The 21,270-nt window shown below is 44.5% G+C and overlaps 1 protein-coding gene across 5 annotated transcripts in view; it reads right to left on the minus strand.

Annotated features, from left to right (window-relative positions):
* Positions 1–20,516, minus strand: part of TET1 (tet methylcytosine dioxygenase 1) — a 79,736-nt gene extending 59,220 nt beyond the window's left edge. Inside the window, exons 1-4 of one of the 5 annotated variants that reach the window (XM_054205484.1) lie at positions 20,375–20,515; positions 9,736–11,790; positions 8,521–8,628; positions 3,127–3,177 (exon numbers count right to left, since the gene is read on the minus strand). In XM_054205484.1, the coding sequence (XP_054061459.1) occupies positions 3,127–3,177; positions 8,521–8,628; positions 9,736–11,667 (2,091 nt within the window). In that variant the 5' untranslated portion in view covers positions 11,668–11,790; positions 20,375–20,515. Of the gene's footprint in view, positions 1–3,126; positions 3,178–8,520; positions 8,629–9,735; positions 11,796–20,374 lie in introns of those variants that run through there. The other 4 variants (XM_054205488.1, XM_054205486.1, XM_054205485.1 and 1 more) reach the window with 4 other exon arrangements.
* Positions 20,517–21,270: the final 754 nt, after the last annotated feature.

The raw sequence follows: 21,270 nt of genomic DNA on the forward strand, positions 1-21,270 counted from the left end.
ATCATTGTCTGTACTTGATAACCATAGACTTCCCTGACAATATGATCCCATGTTCAACTGTCCTGTTCTGCTAAGCTCAGTGTTAATAAACTCACACGTGACAGCAAGCATTTCCCCACCGTTAAGGAGAGGTGCATTCCACTGCCCAAATTCAGTGAGAACACTGCAAAGTGGCTACAAGGAAAAGTACAGCAAGTGAAGTAGGGCGTATAATGCCTTTTGAAATGCAGGCGAATGAATTTTTAAGTATGAATCCCTTCTCTATAGACTTTCCATTATCAGGAATAAAATGAGGGAATTGTCTACTTAACTAGGGAAAACGCACAATATAAACGGTAAGGAAAACCATCAGTATATTCCCTCCTTAGTATCCATTACTATGAACTCACAAAGACTCTTTCTTCAATGAGCATTTGCTTGCTAGAAGTGATGAATATTTCAGATGTGCTTTCAAAATAAACATGGAGAACCTAATGCAGTATTTATGGCACAGAAGAATTTCCTGAGTGACTCCTCCTACAATAACCAGAAAGGAGCACTAAAACGTAAGTGTGAAAAATGACAAATAGTAAACAAAAGGTACAGTATAATAGCACCAATCACTTTTAATCTTAATGTCTATATCTGTCTCACATATTTGCAACAAGAAAGCATTGCTTATTTTCACTCTGTACAGAAGAATTGGTAAATATGTTGGTCCTAAGAAGCACAATTAGAAAGAGCACTCACCCTCCAAGTAAATAAATGTGCTTCTATAAAAGTTAGGAGGATTAGAGAAACACTAGCTCCATGTATTATTGGAAGACAGTACTACTACAAATCCTCCTCTTTAAGAAAGTTTACAATACTGTCTGAAGCAAAATACAAGTGAAAAAGTAGAAAGGAAATATTCTGTTAAAATTTTGAAAGTGTCAATGATCGGATGCCCTTAATCACAATCGATCATTAAATTAAAGGTCAAATTCGATAGATATGACAATACCACCTTACATGGCAGTCCCACCAATAACAGAAGCCAGATTAGAGAGTCATACCAGAATGTCATATTTCTAAGAACGCCCTTGTAAAGAAGTCTGCAAATTATGTAGCTTTTTCTAAGTTTACTGCAGCTGACAGAGATATGAAACCTAACTCAAGATGACCAACCTCCCCCTCCTCCCCTAAGAAAAACAGAGGAAAACCCCACCAACGGCCAACCTAGATGTTTCATGAGATGCCTTCAGGAGTACCATGCCTTACTTAGTGTACGCAAGTGAATCAACTCTTCAGCACCACAAAACAAAGACAAATACTAGAAAACACAAAGAACAGTACCAAAACCCAAGGAGGAAACACTGCAGAATCAATTCAGCAAAGGAAAAGTCAAACCAGAAATAAACACAAGTCCAATGACTAACATATGATATTATGCACACACAAAACCAGACAAGCCTTCCCATTTAAGAGCCAAGAAAAAAAAAAAAAACTCTTCAGAAGGCTTTTTGGAAAGGAGAGGAATGACAGCATCATATTACACAGCAACCTGCCCTGCCATCAAATCAGAAACAGTGGTAAAATGAACTTAAAATCTGAAGAGCCACTATGAACCCCTACTGTAAACAGATGCCTGATACAACATATCTGCCTAGCACAAAAAACCCAAGATTTTTCACACTTTGACAGAACAGGTGTCATACCAGTTACACGTTACAAAACTAAATGACTCATCTACAAACAGTCCTTATTTTGCACGCTACTATCAACTTAACTGCACAAAACATATAATGAACAAATGATAAAGTTTTAACATAACTATGCGCTACATTACAAGAGAAGCAGTAATTAAAATGAGGATTTAAAAGCATATCCATGACAATGAAAAATGCTAATTTTTTAATGGATTGATTTAATGAAAGAAAAAAAAAGCACTTGGTTGTACAGTCACAATTACTGTTAGCACACAGTGAGGTGGTTTGCACAACCACTCCCACATGAAAAGACAGACACCCTTGATGCTGGACATACTTGCAAGTCAAATAAGGTTATTTGCTCCTTGCTTAATCTTAAACTTTTAACTCTGCTTTGTCTGACAAAATTATAACTCCTTTAAGCAAGTTTCTGTAACATGCAATAGTGAAGACGAAACCAGTAAGAAACTGAGATGTTTTCAAATAAAGTTACACTACAGACATTCAGCGTTTATCAAATCCACTATGTCCAATACCTTCCGAAACTTTAATGCAATGAAACAACACTAAACTACCTTATACTACATTTAGCTGGTATAAGAGAACAGTTCTACAAAGTAAGTTTAACGGCATATGTTTTTTTCCTCCCTTCCCTTAGCTTCATCTCACATGTACCATCCATCTTACTTGAACCATCCATCCTCCAACATGTTAGTTTGAAACAACAGAATGACTTATTTCTATTCAAAATATGCTAAAGACTAACTGAAAGATGCAATATCAACATGCTACCTTTTACTTTTTTTAAACAACATTAGCCATGAGTGTAGTAAGTCTGTATTTTGTTATGAAACCGAAAACATTTCCATTTGAAACACAAATCTTTTGTTACCATGAAAGATAGCCATCTTAAAAATCTCGAAGGAACACGTTACCACGTGAAACTGAAGGCTGTTGTAAGTTTATAGAATTTTCAGTTTCACTTGAGATGTTCTAAACTTTGAAGAAAAAAGGAAATCAAAACTATAGTAATGTAGACATAAAATTTCTGCTTTTGTTAATTTGGTTTTCGTTATCACATTGACTTCTTGCATTGAATTTAAGATGCCATAAAACCTGTATACCAAAAACCCCCACCAACATTTGACTGTTCCCTATGAAAGTATGAAACCGAGAACAGAGGAAATTAAAGTCAATCTTCAATACAACAGAAAGCAAACTTTTTGGTCTGCAGACTTGTGCAGAAAGATTCAAATATGTATACAACATGCTGGAGAAAAAGAGGAGGGGGGGAAAAAAAAAAAAGAACATGTTCTGTGCTTTTAAAAAATTAGCTAATCTCCTGAATAGCTGGAAAGCGCCGCTTCCCAGAAATTAACCCTTTGGTTTCCTAATCTGTATGACAAGAAAATGCTGCTTAAAATGGGAGGGGATAAATATTAAAGCGATCACCGGTTACCTTTAAAACTCTTTGCTTCCTCCTCTGAGGTCTTTTGTTTTCAGTTAGAACCTAAAAAAACATCAAATCGCAGAATAAGTTGCGGTCACAAAGGCAAGGCACCCTCCGCTTTTTTATTATCGAACTGCAATATTTCTTAAAAATACCCGGAATGCTTTACATGCGGCACTTTGGCGGGCTGGCGGCGGAGCCTCTACGCGGCCCCTCCGCCGCCACCACCACCCCCGCGGACGGCGACGCCGGAGACGGCGGAGGGGAGAGGCCCGGCCGCCCCCCCGCAGCCGGCCTCGCTGCTGCCCCGCATTCCTCACAGCGGCGCCCACCGGGCGGCCATCTTGCTTCCTGCCGCAGCGCCGCCCTCCTCCCGCCGGCGGTGGCGCGGCCGGGCGGGCGCGAGCCTCGTGCGCCCGCGCCCCCGCCCCCTCCCTCGCGGACGGGCGCGCGCGCGCCCCGGCCCTGCCCAAACAAAGGGTCTCCTTGTGCGGGGGCGCCGCGGCCGCCCGCAAGAGGCGGAACGGACTCTCCGCGCCCGCCGGATGCGGAGCCGCCGCACGGCGGTTGCGGGGGAGGTGGCGGGGGGGGGGTGACAGCACCCACCCGGGCGGCGGTGGCGGCTGCCGCATGCGGGGGTCAGGCGAGGACACGGGGCCCGGCGCGCGTGCACGCGTGCCTCCATGCACATGCCTGCCTTGGTGTGGAGGGACTACCGGCACTGGCCCCCGGACCGGGAGCCCAGCACCCGGTGAGCTGGCCAGGACCCTGCCCACCTACGTGCCACCTACAGGGGTCTCCGTCCCATCCTACAGCGCCTAACACAAACAGGCCACCCTATAATCCTGAAATGCAACTATTTTCCCCCATCTCCACCGTCATCTGGATGGGAGAAGGATGGAGGGGTCACCGCCAGACCACCAGTTCCCCGGCCGAGCCCTGCTCTGTCTCACAGCCACCGGCCAAGCCTGGACCACAGCCAGCTAACGAGGTACCTAATGCACAACCAGCCACCCACCAGAACCACTCACAGGTTGGCATCTCTACCAGAAAGTTGGCCATGGATTTGTGGACCTACACATGCAAAACAAACAAAAAAAAAACCCCAAAAACACCCAAAAACACCCAAAAACACCCAAAAACACCCAAAAACACCCAAAAACACCCAAAAACATCCTTTCAAGCTGATTGAAAACCGTTTTCTTTATCTACTGCTAAATTGCAAGCGTAATTCCTCTCCAGTCATTGGTGCAAACGTGCGGACACACAACCCATCCTGCAGCATTATCAATCAAGAGAAAGCTGTTGCCCATTCTTGTTCTCTGGTGCTACCTTGTACTTAAACTCCTCATTTGTTGCACCAGAATACTGTATCAAACAGGATTTAGGATCAGGTGAAATAAAAGTATGGATTTGTAATGTTTTCCTAAAATACCACAAGTCTGCAAGGGTCTTTAAGCGTAATAAAAACAAGAGAGGTACATACACTTGGTGATCTGATTTTTCTTCGCAGTTTTGGCTACTTAAGATGCTTTACAGTCCAGAAAAAAAAATACTAAAAACCCCCATATTTATTTTGTCTGCTTAGAAACCTAAGACCCAGTATTCTGATTTAATCCCCAAGTTGTTGCATGCACTGGACAGCATTTAAGCCATAGTTTCAGGTTTCCTTGTTAGTCAGGCAGCTTCCCCTCCTCTTAAGATGGGTCCTCATACACAAGGAAGAAAAGAGATCTCTTCAAACAAAAATTTCTCTGTAAAAGCTGCAAGAACCGGCGCAGGAAATAAGGAGTGGTGAACAGGCAGCTTTTTAAACACATCCTCTGAAATTAACTAGACCCCAAACTAACCCATTTCCCTGTCATTTAGGCTGCATTATAGTCCACGCCCGAATGGCAAAGAAGTGTGAGTTGCAACTATTTTTACACACCCATGGAGCAAGTGGCTGTGTAAAAGGTAAGAGTAAACTGCACTACTCCAAGCCCCTGCTCTGCATCCTCAGAGCTCGCTGTTCACGGCTTTGCTCAGCTCTGCCACACATTACCAAACTCCTCCAGCCCATGCCCTATTCCCTCACAAAACTCGCAAGTTTCACGTTCAAGAGGAGCGTTTTTATGTGCGCCCATTTTAAAATTTAACTGGCTTAAATATTTCTGGAGTCTATTATAATATAAATACCACAAAGCCTAAATTTCTTTATTATAACTAGGTCTGGCTAGAAAACAATAATTCCATTTTGCCTTTTTTTTTTTTTTTTTTTTTTTTTTTTTTTGAGATTTCGACATTTGGTTGTGTTCCAAAAGCAGAGCAAATCTTTCAAAAATTCAAGTGGAGACAGATGGGATGTGGGAGAGCAAAGTTCAAGCCCCTGGTCTGCATGAAGCAAAAAGCCTTAATCATCAAGCTGCTCTAGTAATTCTCTCCCCCTTTTTAAGTTTTAAGCAGAAATTTCATTCAGAACCTTGAGAAACCTCCCCCCAAAAATAGTCACACTGAGACAGATAGTAGCTGTGAAAGCTTTCTGTTAAATCAGCATTTTCCATTCAAGGAATGGCTTACTGGAAAGTTCCCAACCAACCCTAATTGCAGCATCCTTTTTAAATATGTCTGGGATTTCGGCGGCATGTTAAAAACCCACAAGCAAGCAGGCCCTCATTGTTATTTAATATTTCCATGTTGCTCAGATTACAGCTATTAAATAAGTTGTCTCAAGACACCTTTGGCCAACCAAGTGAAATTACACTCAGTGTCCTGATTTTTTATTTTTTTTTTTCCAGTTTGACGACTCCAGGTCCCACTATACCTAACATGGTCCGTTGCCTAATACAAATTAAAGCTCTCCCCAGCAGATGCTTTCAGCCCAGGTTGAGCATCTTAAAATGAGCAGGGAACCCTCTTGGACTGAAAGCATCTCCCATGCACCACAATCAGCTCAACTGAGGACTGCAAACAAGCATGTTCGTCTGGAGCGTGTGCTGCTACACCTGCGATGTCCACCTGCGCAAAACAGGAATCCTTTTTCCAAGGAGAAGATAACAGAAATGATGGACCACCTTCCCTATCTACCTTCTGATTTTGGAGCCTACGAAATCCTTGCCCCACATTGCAACACATCCAGACAGCCTTGACATGCGTGACGATGCAACGGCAGCAAAGCAGACCGCTTCTGGAAATGAAATATGCTTTTTGGTAGAAAATAGCTGTGAAATAGCCTTCAGTAACTGCTATACTGCTTCAGAAAACAGCAGTCTTGGAAAGACAAGACAAAAATGTGGAAGCATCACACACTCGTCTATGTAAACTTGTCAAACTCTCTTTTCACTGTGAAGCGTTCCCGCATTATTCATTCTGAGAGGGACAGTGACCCAAAATAAAGCCTTTTTCCTCTTCTTTTCAAAGCTTGCTTACATTTTTTTTTATTTACCAGGGTGCTCTTTCAAAAACTTCAGTACGTAAAAGATTTTTTTTCCCCGTACATGTTTTAGAATTTTCTCTTTACCAGCTCCTGACCAAGCAGCCACAGCGTGAATCCCTCAGGAAGAGGGGCATTATGTATAACGATATTGCTACACAGAGGGGCTGGGAACTAAAGCCCACACCACTTTATCCAGACTTTCACGATGTCACGTCCCTGCAAAACCCATTACATTCAGCAAGGTAAAGTATCACCGAAGGTTTATGAGGATGTTATTTTTAAGTGGTATTTTTCAAGTCCAATGTAGTTTTCAAATCTTTATGTGGATTCTGTGTGAATTAATGAAAATAACAGTAACGTAACTAATACCAGCTCAAAACACGCAACCAATACTCTCCAAGGGTTGAACGCTTGTGCACACGTGGGCATGTGTGTTGGAATATGCACTTCAGTCTGCATTCACGGCTTCTACCAGCCAGGCCTTACTCCCTATAACTGTAAATCCATGTTAAGTTCTTACAGAAAACCGACACTTTTTTTTTTTTAAGCAGCACGCAAGGACTGACAACCCCTGCACCAGCTACCCAACAGGCATCTAATGTCCAGAGCTCTCATTGACTTCATTGCGACTTTAATCAGAATGAGAAGGGATAATTCCCTTTAAGGCAAAACATCAACGTTCAAACGATGCTCACGCAGAGCATGTCTATCCCTTACACTCTCCTCCCAGTGAATCACCTCCGAAAAATGCTCACATTCCACCAACATGAGAGATGCATGACTCGTCCGAACAAGGAATGCACCAAAGCCAACCTCACTCCTCTTAATTATTATGTTCACTTTCTATACCATGGACAGAGACCTACAGGTTTGGGTTTTTCCCACCTGCCCTCTGTTTAAAACACATCACTGTCATAGAAGTCCCAGCTGTTGCAGTCCCCGTCCTACCAGTTTGGGAAAACACAAAGGGATTCCCTTCTGGAGTCCTACATACAATGTTATCTAAAGGACAGCTGCTGAACAGAGTGATATAGTATTTCCCATCCCCCCAAACCTCCCCCTGTACCTCAACATCTTTAATGAGCTCTCCTAACATATCTACATTGTAGAAAAAAACTTTCCTCTTTCATTTTCTTAGAGCACAGTTTCTAGAGATTACAAGCGAGGCAAGGTTTGCTTCTAGGAATATCTGAAAAGGCACCAGGCTTCATTCAAATACAATTTTATAAGAAAATACCTGACATGTTCTTGAATGTCAGGAATACTTCATTTCCTCCACGCAGTACTCTGAAACTTCATACAAAATTTAACGAGAAATGAAGGAGGCCTCTGGCGCAGCTCTAAATGCGTTGTACAAAATGTAACCATTTCAATAAAATAAAAGCACACCATAAAAAAGCTGCCAATGAAAAGATTCAAAACAAGGAATCTCTCATAAAGAAAGCAAAAGGAGCACCCAGAGAGGACAAAGGTGAAGGGGCAAAGCTAATCTGCAAGGAGAAGGTCAGCCCGAGCAACAAGAAAAGAAGTATGTTTAGCCTGGAAAACAAAGGTTGACAGAAAAGCTAAAGTGCTTCCTTTCACCGACCCTGCCAAAACCCTTTTTAAAACATGGCTTTTAGATCACTTCCTACCTCAACTCCGCCAATTCTCTCCCATGAGCTTCTTCAATCCCCACTGCCTAAATACACAAAAGGACGTAATGTCGCTACTCTTTAGCTGTAAAAAGTCAGGACTAGTCTTCTATAACCTTTATTGTTTTAATATATAACTTAAGTTACATTATAGCTGTCCCATGCCTCACTTTTTTTTTTTTTAAAAAGAGTATTTAGGACACAGTTAAGATACAAAGAGATTTTTGAATGAACCCTGAGCCAAGCTGTTTAAACCTACTTCCCTAAACATTATAATTTAAAATATACTTCCCCCACAAAGGGGAATATATCATATGTATCACTGCTACAGGACTTTTATTTCTGCTTGCCTACCTTAAAAACAGAACAGACTTCTCTGCAAACCCTGGTAAGCACAGGACAGAGAGTGGTGAAAACAGGAGGTCTCCCGAGATCTCCGCAGCTGACGGGAATTCCTACCTGCTGTAAGAACACGCCGTTTTAATGAAACTGCTATCAAGAAAAGGTTTGCACGTGCATTCTCCCCAGCTTGAACTATTCCACTCAGGAGTACACGCTGGTGCAGAGACTTGAACCTGAGTTTCCCACATCCCAAGGCAAATGTCCCAGTGACGTAACTCCTGAGACAGCATCTCCCCCTCCGCGGCTCAGGTACCGCTGGATCATATGAAGCAGAATGCTTCCAGTGGGACGTGGTGGCACAGAGGCTAACTCTGCAGCTCACAGGTCAGGGAATTCAGCTGGGATGTGGGAAATCTATGTTCAACTCCCTACTTACCTGATTTAAAGCCTGATCTTGAACTGAAATCTCTCAGAAGGTCAGTGCTGTTATCACAGGGGCATACAGACTGTCTTTTCCCCTCCTCTTTGTTCCAAAAGTAATGACCTGGGTTATAAAAGGCTGATGGATCAGAAAAATGAGTAAGAAACACAGAAAAAGAAACTATGTATGAGGGATATGGTAAAAGACAAAGGGAGACAGGCAGAAGTGGTGAAATGAGAGAAACAGAAGAATAGACAATTAGAAAGGCAGAGAGATGTGAAAGGGGAAAATGCAGCTACAATTTGGTCCTGAAGTTTATAAATTTATTTCCACCAAACCTGTCATCACAAGCAAATTACTTTAACTGAATTAAAGAGCAAACAGCCTGCCTTCCTTTGCTTTTCAACCTTAAGTATTTTGAAATACAGACACCCTCCCTAACAATTCACTGTCTCCTAAGACTACCCTCATTCTCCCCCCTCCCCACATTTTGCACTTAAATCTTTCTCATCTCATCTTTCTGCCCTCAATTAATTCACTGTCTCATCCAACATCTGGAACACAGAGCTAAAGCCATACTTACCTCTGATTTTATGCATTTACACAGCAGAAACAAGAATAACTCCATCTCACTTTAATCTACACCTCTATAGATGACAAGAGAAAGTTACTGTACAACCTGTTAGCTCCAACAGTAACACTAAAGCTCTCTAAAGCATAGAGTGACCAGCATTTCCCTTTGCAGAATCTTAAGACGTACCTCAAGCCTCAAAAGAGTGACTTCATTTGCAACTTCTTTGGCTTACCTCAAAAGGTAGCATGACTGGCGGCGGTGGCTTTTTCAGTTCTTCGCATTTTCTCTTTTTACATATCCGGTGACTAGTTTTGCGTTTCCTGCAACAGCTGCATTCTTCACAATTTGTCTTCCGCAGACAGGGCTCACAGACTCCACAACGCCTTCGTTTCTTTTTCTCTAGCATAGGCAGCAGAGATGAATATGGAGCAGGGTAATCACCAGCTGGATTTTTAAGAGACGATGGCCCCGAGGCCTCAACTGCTTCAGCGCTGCCGCTCACGTTGCCCTGAACCAAATTCAAGCTTACTCCGACACTTCCCAGCTGTGATGAATAATCATTATGCTGCAGTCTTGAGTCAGCTGGCAAATCTGCATTTATGGCTTTTCCTGAGGCAAGAGCAGAGATTTCCATGCTTGAAGGCAACTCGGAAAGAAAACCTTCAGAGAATTGTCCAGACCTTTCACCAGAGATTTTATCAACTGGGCTTTTTTCTGAATCTGGAGATAAAGTGGGGACATAACCTGAATTCAAAATCAATGTCTCTGCATCAATACATTTAACAAGCTGTTCGATGTCCTCCACTTCAATATTGTTTAAAGAGGTATCAGAAACTGGTTCACATACTGTAAATATGTTTTTTGAGTCAGATTCTGAATTCTCTTTTGTACAGCTCAAATCCAAATTTGAGTCAAGTTCTTTGTCAACGGGTACAAAATCCACAATCAGTTTCATGTGGGATTCTGCAAGTGAGCTAGCACCTTCAAAATGTAAAAGTGAATTTGATTCAGTGGCAGCTACGTAGCCGGAATTTGAACCAACGTCTTTATTCTCAGACTCTAAATCCCAGCCTGCCTTCAAGCAGGACTCTGCAAGTGAGCTTGCATCTTCTAATAAATGTTCTTGTGAGTTAAACTCAGAGGTAACTACAGGTGCAGAATTTGAGCCTTGTTCTTCACTGTGTAGCACCAGGTCCGACTCTGCCTCGATGGGGGATTTGGCAAGTGGGACCGACTCTTCTAACAGTACTGCTGAGCTGAGGTCTGAGGTATCGACAGAACTGGAGTCAGGTTCTTTACTGTTAGGCACCAGATCGAAGGGAGTCTCTGCACACACCTTCGAGTTTGATTCAGGGGTGATTACGGAGTCAGAAGGAGAAGACGGAAGCACAAGCGCAGCATCTTCGACGAATGCTTCAGCTGAACTACCCGTATCGAGGTCGCTGGGTGTCTGCTCACAGGGCAGGTCTTCGTGCTTACCTTTTACCTCTGATGCTTCTGTATCACCATCAGTTACCTGGCTGCTTGGAATGGAGTCATTTGTTGCAGGTATTTCTACCTCTTTTTCTTGACTGGCACATGTGGTAGCAGGCTCTTCGCCTACACTACAAGGAGTATCTTCGACAGGCAGAGGAGCTAACTCGTTTTGTGCTAAATCTTGTTTCAAAACTCTTTCGCCTGCTTCAATGTTTTTTTCTTCTACTACTGCCAGGGCTTCTTGTTCCTGTTTTTCCTTTGTTTCTAGCCTTTTTTGTGCTGCAGCTTTCCTGGGTTTTGCAACTGTTGGAGTTTGGGACAATCTACGGGAGAATGATCGGTTACGGAGAGACATTGTAAAGCCATTGATGTTGAAAGAATCCTGGTTATGAAAGAGGATATTGTCAGCTTTCTCCAAACTCACCCAAGACGCTCCAGACAAGGTTCTGGTTACACTGCTCCTGAGAAGTCTACCTGAAGAGCTCATGATTGGTTTCTTTTCCTGCTGTTTTTTCTTAACGTCTTTTTCTTGCGCTGGCTTTTTGCCTTTTCCAGAACTAACAGCTTTTGTGGAAGTCTTTGTGGTTTTCTTTCTCACTTGGCTAGATTTCTTCTTGCCCTGGTTAGTTTTCCTTTTGCCTAACTCTTCCTTTTTGACTAATCTGGAAGGCCTCGCGTGGTGAGCCATGGCTGTGGAGTAGTAGAAATGTTAAGAGGAGAGATGGAAAAAAATCATGAGCTCTTGAGAGAACTTTTCAACAGAAAACTGCATATTCCCATTGCTGCTCTCTGTGGTGACACAGCGTTAACTCTGAAATGGAAAAAGATATAAAACAGAGTTAATACCATCCTAATTAATGAAGGGTGCACACGTATAAAATGGGTGCACCAATTTAAAATATTTAAAAATACACAGGAAGAATCAGAAATACTGGTATTGGACTTTATGTTCAATTAATACAAAAGTTTTGAAAATATTAGTGTGTTGCAAAATGGAAAGCTTGCCTAAATGCCTATAGCACAAATGAAGAAGAAAACAGAGCTCAAATGACAAGGCAACACCACATGTTTACTCTTTTATGTCAATTCCAAGAAGTTTGAATTTTCTCAACCTTATTAACAGTTCATTAACTACCCCTTCCCTTGAGTAAGAACGGGTAAAGTTTACACATCCATAGCTTTGTGTTCAACAGCGTATCTATTGCTGTAAGGACATTCAGGGAGAAAAAAAGAACAAAAGTGAGTTTACTCTGTGTGTATTTGTGTGTGTGCACTCACACACCACCACCACGGCATCTTGCATTCTTTTACCATCCATTGGCTGCCCACCATGGTACAATTCCAGATAAAACAGGAGAAGTAACTAGCTCCCTGAAGATGTCTAACTTGTGTTACTCACAAGTGAATTGGACCAGGGAAGAACTGCTTTTCCCAGTGTTATCTCCCAGGATAACATACCAGCGTGCTGTATTACTGCAAGCCTTGACTCTGTCCTGTCTGGCTGTACCAAATGTATTACGCAGGCAGTCATCTCTGCTTTATCATTATGACTACTAACATATCTGCCTTCAACAAAATACCACACATTCATCCTAAGCTTTTGTCCCCAAACACAACTATGATGCAGAAGTCCCCCAACACCCTGAATACATTTCAGTCATCCCAGAAGATAAAACAGATGCTTCATGCTCCAAATCAATTTCCTTCAAGGTGGGCTGGCATTATTAAATGTAAAGCAATCCTCATAACTACATAGTTTTTAAGCACATGGGGCTTTAAAGTTCCTGTAGAAAGCTTTTAAAGCTTTATTTAGCTGTTTGAATAGATCAGGTGGGCAGACAAGGGCAGCCTAAAAATGGGAGCAGGAAGAGCAAGAGGCTATGTAGTCTCAGGCAGGAAGGTGTCTTCCCTTCGTTGTCGATCCTTTGAACTCTTTAAGCCCAAATCAAATCACCTGCAGGCCACCTGCACCTCACTGATGGGAAGAGGGAAAGAAAAAGAAGAACAAGAAACACGACGATATCTAAAATTCTGACCTCTAAAGGAAGTAACAACAAAACAAAAAAAAGGGGATCCTGGCTTCTAAAGGAATTAGAAAAGGGAAGAAGGGTGCTACCAGGCTCCTGACACCACCACTCCTTCCTATGATCTCAACCCCACCTTGAAGCCAGCAGGGTGACTTTATGGAGGCCGCACTTACCCACAGCCTGGTCTGAGCTCTGCTGAAGTTGGGGAAAGCTATGCTAGTGCAGCCCAGTCTATTTAACACCCCAGAAATGTTTAATGGTCAGCAGTGAGCTTCCTTCTGACTGTCTCAGCCCTGAGTAGGCTACCCAGTGGCCACTGTACCTACCAAGGCTAACAGTAACACCCCAAACTCCTTTCGAATGGCTTACTCAAAACATTTGGAAGCCTAGCTCTTGTTTGTTCAGCAGTAGTTAGCCAACTGCTGCCGTGTACTACAACATATAAACCAAGTATCTTACCTAAACATGCTGTGATTACTCTGTATCATATCATAGAACGGTTTAGGTTGGAAGGGACCTTCAAGATCATCTAGTTCCAACCCCCCTGCCTTGGGCAGGGACGCCTCCCGCTAGATCAGGTCACCCAAAGCCCCATCCAGCCTGGCCTTGAACACTTCCATATCTTCATATTACATATCAAGTGAACATTATTACTGAGACAGGAGTTTTTTCCACGTGCTCAAATACGTGCTCTATTCTAGAGCCAGCATTGCTGTACAAGACAAGGCTAAACACACTTGTAAGGTCAGATCCGAAAACAATGCCCAGGAAACACACAGTAAACAAGCCAACAGCATCCCTGCTCCATCACAGCAAAACATCCAACTTGGAGAGACTAAATGGACACGTGTAGTTGTTTATAGTTGTGGGCAATGCTTCACAGGCCACAGAAAGACCTGAACAGCTCCCACAGAAGCACTCTATAAAAGTTGGGTCAGACACTGAAATAGCAAAACAAATACAAAACTGAAACAAAGGTAATCCGAGTGCTTTCCTCCCCCTACCCTCCTCTGGAGACGTGTGGGGGAAGGGAGACATGGGCATTACCGCTCACTCCATGAACCGAGTGTCAACGAGGGCATCGCCATCACATCAAGCAGGTCCATGAAATAGTTGTTGGCAGCCTGCAAAAAAGCTTCCCCAGTTTCTGGTGGTTTTGACAGAGACTGGGCTCCTCATTCCAAAGGATAGCCTGGAGGGCCACAAAACCAGTTGGAAGCAAGCAGTGTATCTGTAGCCATTAGCAGCTGGCCCTACATAACAGTGGCAGGAGAGGAAATACCAGCTACCTTCAGAGACTACAGCCAGGAGAGCAAGGAAGAAAGCAAGCAAACAACAAGAAGGGCCAGGCGATGTGGGAATGTGTGAACCAGGAGGGGAAGCGAAGAGATAAAGTTTTTTCTCTTTATCAGGCTTTAAACAGAGGAGAGAAAACAGGAGATCTGGAGTAGGAACAGAGACTGGATTTTTGAAGATACTGCATGTGTATAATGCTTTGCTCATATTACTTTTCTACATAAGTAGAGAATATTACTTCTCTACATAAGTTGCCATTGCTGTAGTAAAAGTCTGGGAAGCATGATTATCAAAATTATCAATTGGAAGTTTCACTTATAAACAATTTTGTAATTTTTTTTTAAATCATCATTATAGTTACATGATGATACGTCTTCACCTGCATTTGGAAATTGCAACACGGTTGCTTCATGACTGAAGAAGCAAGACCATCCTGGGTTGCTTCGTGTTGTTTGGTTTTTTTTAATAGAGAAAAACGTACCTGTCTGCAGGTACCTGCATGTCTACGTACCATTCTGGCAAGAATGTAGAATAGTAAAAACCTAAAGTATTACTTCTTTTCAGAGCCAAAGTTAGAGGCTGTGAACATTGAGTGGCTGAAGACTTCCCTTTTTCTTGGCAAACAAAGAATATTTGTAGGAAATTGACTGGCATTTAAATGCTATGTTAAAGAAGATGGCAAAGGCTGCTAGTATTTGTCTTGCTAAGAGATGACAATACAGGAGCACAAAAACAGCAACAGTTTTATCCATTTTGTTTCAATTTTGTCACTGGAGTGAATTCAGGTTTTTCAGAAGAGATCTGGGCGATAGACCCCTAAAGGAAAATATTTTTTTTTTCTTTTCAATTAATACTGACTTCAGTTATATCTGTCTGGGACTCTGCGAACCTGACCCCCAAGGTGGCTGTAAGCTCTTGGGAGAAATGCCGGTCAGCAAGAGATCTTTGCTTCCCTTAAAGAAAGCCCATAATCTTGATCCATACTAGTCCGCCGCAATAACCTTAACTGCTAGATAAAAACCATCTAACATTTTTTAAAATATAAAGTGTCTAATAAAACTGAATTATGTTGTTATTTCTTTGTTTACTCCTCCATTTTAGGACCAAAATATTAGGTAGCTACAAGTTCAGTATTCAAGTTTTGTTTTCTGTAACACTAGGAGATATTTTACCTTCCCTTTTCCATTTAAAACACTGATAATGACTCTGTTGATGCCTGCAGCAGCTGCTAATTGCCTCATGTCACTTCATAAGGACAACAAATGGCTGTATCATATTGGTCACATTTCATAGCGAGAAATTAATTATGTTTCCAAAATATTTATGTGGACTTAGCAAGATTATCAAACATAAACCTCCTGGTGCAATATAATAATTTGGCAGTTTTCCAGCACCCTGGAGAGAAACAAACTTACTTCAATGGTCTCTTCTGAAAGCCAAATCAGGTGGGACCCCCCCATACCCTCCCTGAAAGCAGAGGACAGGCGTCTCTATGAAGTAAAGCGGGTAATAGGTACAGGAGGGTTTGCAGGGAACTGCCCCAGATAATAACAGTGCATCCCGAAGCTGTTTGTTACTTGAGCTGACTTATCTCTCCTAATTCATGTGCAAAGCTGAAAGCTGGTTTTAAGGCCAGTTGCTTAAGTTTCGCTCATTCACAGTAATAAATCTGGAGCAATCCCACTGACTTCTATAATCCTCAACAAATACTGCTAAAAAGCTAATCAAGGGCTAAATCTTTTAGTCCCATCTTGGTCAAAATTCCAAACAATTATAACGAGAATTTTGTCTACAAAGTAATTGGAGAATTTAACCCCATACTACTGGAATGCCTCCAGAAAAAAAGGAAAAAAAAAAAACCACACAAAAAAACCCCAACACACAACAAACCAATGCACCCCCCGCTTATTTACTTTCCCTTTACACAAAAGGATAAAACAAAAAAGCAAGTTTTCCTTTTAGACGTAGCGTCCATCAGGATTCTGTTCGATAACTTGATTCTTGTTGGAAGATGGGGTGGGGGGGGGGAAGAGATTAAAAGATGTGTTCTCACAAAGTGGTGGCAGTTTTTTTAATGGCATCATGAAAGAGAGCAAGTGACCCCAGAACACACACAGCTGCACGGGGGGGGGGGAAAAATGACCCAGCTAGGACTAGCTGCGCCTGGTTTCACTACAGTCAGATGCATTAATTAAATACATTTTGTTTCAGTGTTTAGGTATCTTTCTAAAAGTCACTTGAGATTGGCCTGGTAGTGAAACAAGACCCGGAAGCTTCCATAAAAAACACTTAGTAACACTTTGACTTAGAAGTTGTCACACAAGCTCAGATCAACAACTTTGAATTGAAAAGCATCTCATCTTCTGGCAACAAATGCTCTAGAGGAAGGTGCAAGAGACACCAGAGCAGACACACATTAGAAAATTTTACCCTCATGTTAGGTGTAAAAGTTTTTTTCCATAGTCTTTTCAGGATTATGTCATATCATCTGCGTATTCTTACCAGCCGCGCAAACACCAAACTGCTTTTCAATCTTGCCTGCTTCCCTGCGTCTACTGATTGCTCTGTACCACACTTTGTATATGAAAAGAAGGGAAATGGGTTAGGAGGATGGAATCAGCTTTAATTTTCCTTTTCCCCCCTTCTTTAATCCTCGAGTACCCATTTGGTTTTAGTTAAGAAATAAAAATGAACCTTCTCATCTGCCTTCTCAGTACCATCAGTTATTTCATAGTCTTGTAAAGAGGCCTCCCCAAGCTCCCTCTGCAGAGGCACCCCAAGGCCTATCCCCCTTACTCACCACCCTGCAGCCCCCCAGACCTCTCCTCCCCCAGTCCTTTTTCGAGTGGTGTCTCTATAACCTCATGTGCCATTCAAAAATACTGTTTTCCATTTTACCATGTATAAGTTTTCTGCTTTACTTTATAGGATTATGCCACTCAAGGCAATCAGGCATATTTTATCCATGTATATTAAACTTTGACTTAAGTCATAACTGCAAATCTGGGACAGGCACTACAGGATGCCACCTCAGTTTCTCCCAGACAAAGACGTATGCTCAAAGCATAATCCTTCTCCCACTGACTTCAACAACACACCATGATGTTGAGCAGACCAACCACCAAGGCCTTCATCCTAAATTTTTGTCCTCACTGGATCTGGAAGGCCACCTTTTGTGGCTTTGAGGATAAGTCTGGATAAGGCAGGACTGCCACCATGTCCTACTTCCCTCCACTGTGTGGGGAGCTGAAGGCTGCTGTGAAATAGTGCTCTCAATTAATTCAGCAAGAGATGTCAATGTTTAGCATTTTGCAATGTCATGACTTCAGCTTGCACCTTGGAGCCTGCACAGTGAATGTGGAAGATAAAAAAATACCATCAAAAAAAGCCCTCCTGGTTTAGGGAAAGCTCTATTACAATGTTTTTTAACAAAAAAAAAAAAAAAAAACAAAACAGTGTGGCAAGGAACCACACATGATTAAGCCACAAAACCAGATTAAGCCTCAGACAAACAACTGGCACCAAAAATCCATTGTGAAGACTCACACCGCATGTGCGAGTATCCTCCCTCCAGCCCAGGCAGGAGCACAGGCTTGCTTTAACCTCTGTTCAGTGCAGCCAAACATTGACCTTAACAGGGTGAATGCTAAAAAGTAAAGATACCAAGTAATTCCTAAGGGTTCACCAAACGAAAGCCCCTTTCCACCATAACACTCCAGGTATTTTTTAATACAAAAAAAGCAAGCAAAAGAAACCAACCAACCCCTCTCGGCTAATCATATGCCCCTCTAATTCTGCATTTATGCTGTTTTAAACACTGCATTTCTTTTTGATAAAATTTGACTCCATTCTTCAGGGGTTTTGCCTTTTCTCAACAAAAAAAAAAAAACACCAAAAAAACCAAAAACCCACACTAACTGAATCACCTTATCTCAAACTCAATTAAAAGAAAGGGGAGGTGGAGGGAATAACCTTCAGGCAAAGATTAAGCCTGGAAAATTTCAGCCTGAAAGGTGTTTTGAAATGTAAGTAACTGAAAACAGAAAGCAGGATGGAAATGCTTAGGCCAGCTTTAAAAATCACGGGTAGCACGCCTGACACAATAACACACTATCTGTGGGGATTCTGAATTATTACACAGTGAAGACTTAGGTCTTACAGAAACCCTTAATATCAGAAGGTTCCTTGGTACGTCTCACCTTGAATTCTTCCCCCATTATCTGCTTTGAGGAACGCGGCCTGCCCTTGTCTCCTCCAAGCACAACCAACCCCCCTGTCCAGGAGGACCAAGCTTCATCCCGAGAGCAACCACCACCCGCCCTTGCACTGCCAGAGAAACTAACTGCTTCTGAAAAGCACAAACCAGCCTTCTTCCTCCTTTACAGTCAGGGTCGACCAGGCTACCTGCTCAATTTCACCCAGACCAAGAATAAACACTAAATTTTCTGGATTCAATCTCTACTCCTAATTCTCGTGGACTGACATTAATGAAAACAAGGTGATCACTGGACAGGATAGCCTTCTGCCTCTCCACAAGAGTACCTTAAAAATAGTACTAAGCACGACTGAGAAGAGCTACTATTTGGAGGATTTTTTTTTATTATTATTATTTTCACAGGTTTCTCCATTGTCTTTAAAATTTAAAGAGACACCTTTGCCCTGGAAGTCTGCTCAGTCACGTTTAAATATCTAACGCTGCAAGCGCATCTTTGGCCATGTTTGCCATTGCTGCATTAAAGCTTCTAGAAAGAGGTCCATGCTGGTGCATCTGCCCCGGCCAGCTTGTTTACACAGGCCGACTCTCACCACGGGTGTCCATGATACTGGTGTGCTGCTGCCCTGTTCCCGATGCCTACTTGCATGCTCCCCTCTCCTCCTTAAAGCAGTAGCATCTCACGACGCTAGAGTGCTACTACCTCACCGACATGCCAAGTGATGCAGACTACATCTCTCTTTAAAAATCTTTGGGGTACAGGCCAGGCACACGATTGGCACGACTCCTTTGACTACGGCTGTGCCCGGTCCCTTTGCAAATCCAGCACACTTCAGCACTCCTCAGCAGCTATCCCTTTCTAAGCTTAAATGGTCCTGCCTCCCAGCAGGCCGCCTGATCCTTTTTTTCCTTACCCATCCCATTCGGCGAATGGCATCCTTCTCCCTTGACTCCATCCCGATCCCGGCAGGGACCATCCCAGCCAGCACCAAACCTCCAGTTGCCAAAAGGACCACCACCACCTCTTCTCCCCCAGCTCCAAGAGCAGCTGAGTGGGCACTCGGCGCCCAGCAGCACCTCGAGGGGTTGCAGAGCTCTAGTTCCTTTACTGCAGGCTGGCCGACCCCGGGGGGGAGAAGGGGGGAAGGGAAGAGGCAGGCAGGGCCCGCCTCGGGGGGGGGAGGCAGCGGCTCCTCGTGGCCCGGCCCCACCGCTGGCTGTGCCCCCCAAAGCCCCAGGAGCCCTCCCCGGGGGCTGCAGACAATGGGGTCGCTCCAGCGGAAAGCCGCACCCCCCCGCCCAGGGACGCCCCCCCCCGGCCCCGCACACCGGCGGCACCTCCAAAGCGTGATGCTGCTGCTGCGCAGCCCTCGCCCCTTTTCCTTGCGCGGGGGGGGGAAGTCTGCGGGGGTTTTCCGGCTGGCCGGGGGCCCCGGCTGCCGGGCAGGGTCCCTTTAATTGTTCCCTGCTCTCCGCAGAGGCTGCAGGCAGTTTCTCCTCGCCTGGCGGGTTTTTCCAGGCAGGCTCTGGCCGCTGCAGCGCAAACACGCTCCAGCACAGCCAGGGAGACCGGACTTTTTCGCTCTTTCGGCCAACAAACTGCGTTTTGCATTTGAATAACCCACACCCCCCAGCCCGCCTGCGTTCCTCCCTCCCTCCCCCGCCTCGAAACGGCCCCAAAGGGGGTGCCCCTGCCTCCCCCCTCCCCACTAGTTCAACTTTGCAACGAGCAAAGCGAGAGGGGAAGGGGGGAGAAATAGGGGGAAGTGGTAAAAAAAATAGGGGGGGGGTCCTAAAGCAGAGGTCCCCGTCGCCCGCACCCCCCACCCTTCCCCCCGGGACCCGTCCCACGCACGTACCGGGGCTCTCGGGAAGGGGCGATGCTGGCATGGTCCGAGCAGGGGGGGGGCGGTTCACGGCCCTGGCCCCCACGGGCGGGCGGCTCCCATGGCGCGACGAGCCCAGGCGCGGGAGAGGGAGTCCCGGGCCGCCAAACGTGCTCTGGGCGGCGGCGGCAGCGCCTCGCCCCTGGCCGGACCCTCCAGGAGGGAGCGGGGAGGGGGGGGGCGGCTCGGCGGGGCGCTCGCCGCACCGAGCCCTCCCGGCAGGCGGCAAAACGCGCCCTGGATCCCCGCGGATGGAGCGGGATTCGCCGCCCCCCTACCTTCTCCCCCCACCACCACCCCAATTCACCCACGCCCCCGCGCTGCGGGGGGGGGGACACCGGGGAACGGGAGGGTGGCGGCCGTCCCTCCCCGGCTGTGTCTCCTCCCCAGCCGGAGTGCCAGGCTGGGAACGCCGGGGATTATTTAACAACAAAAATATAAATAAAATGACGATTACAAGAGAAAAGGCAAATTATTCCGTTCCTTGCAGAGGCTGCGGTTTGACGCCGTGTGCCGCCCGACCAGCAACCAACCTCAAAACCAGGACAGGAGGTGACACCCTCTGAAATCATCCCTTTTTTTAGGCTGGAAGTGGGAAAGTTTGGTCAGCGGTGAGGGGCCAAACCCCCTGCCCCTTACATGTGCCATCGTGGAGGACCCCAAAACACAGGTGTCCACCCGGGCCTAGACATCCTGTTAGTGGAGCAAAGAAACCCAGAAGCATGGGGAGATGCTGATTGAGAGGAGGAAGAGCTGCTGAGCCACTGTCTCCCTCCTGCAAGGAGGAAAATAATAATAATAATCATGAGCCTTGCTCACCCCATCCCCCAGCTGATCCATTAAGAGCCGCTGATGATATTTGCTGCTCC

This window comes from Rissa tridactyla, chromosome 6, assembly GCF_028500815.1.
Source record: "Rissa tridactyla isolate bRisTri1 chromosome 6, bRisTri1.patW.cur.20221130, whole genome shotgun sequence".
Classification (NCBI taxonomy): Eukaryota; Metazoa; Chordata; class Aves; order Charadriiformes; family Laridae; genus Rissa; species Rissa tridactyla.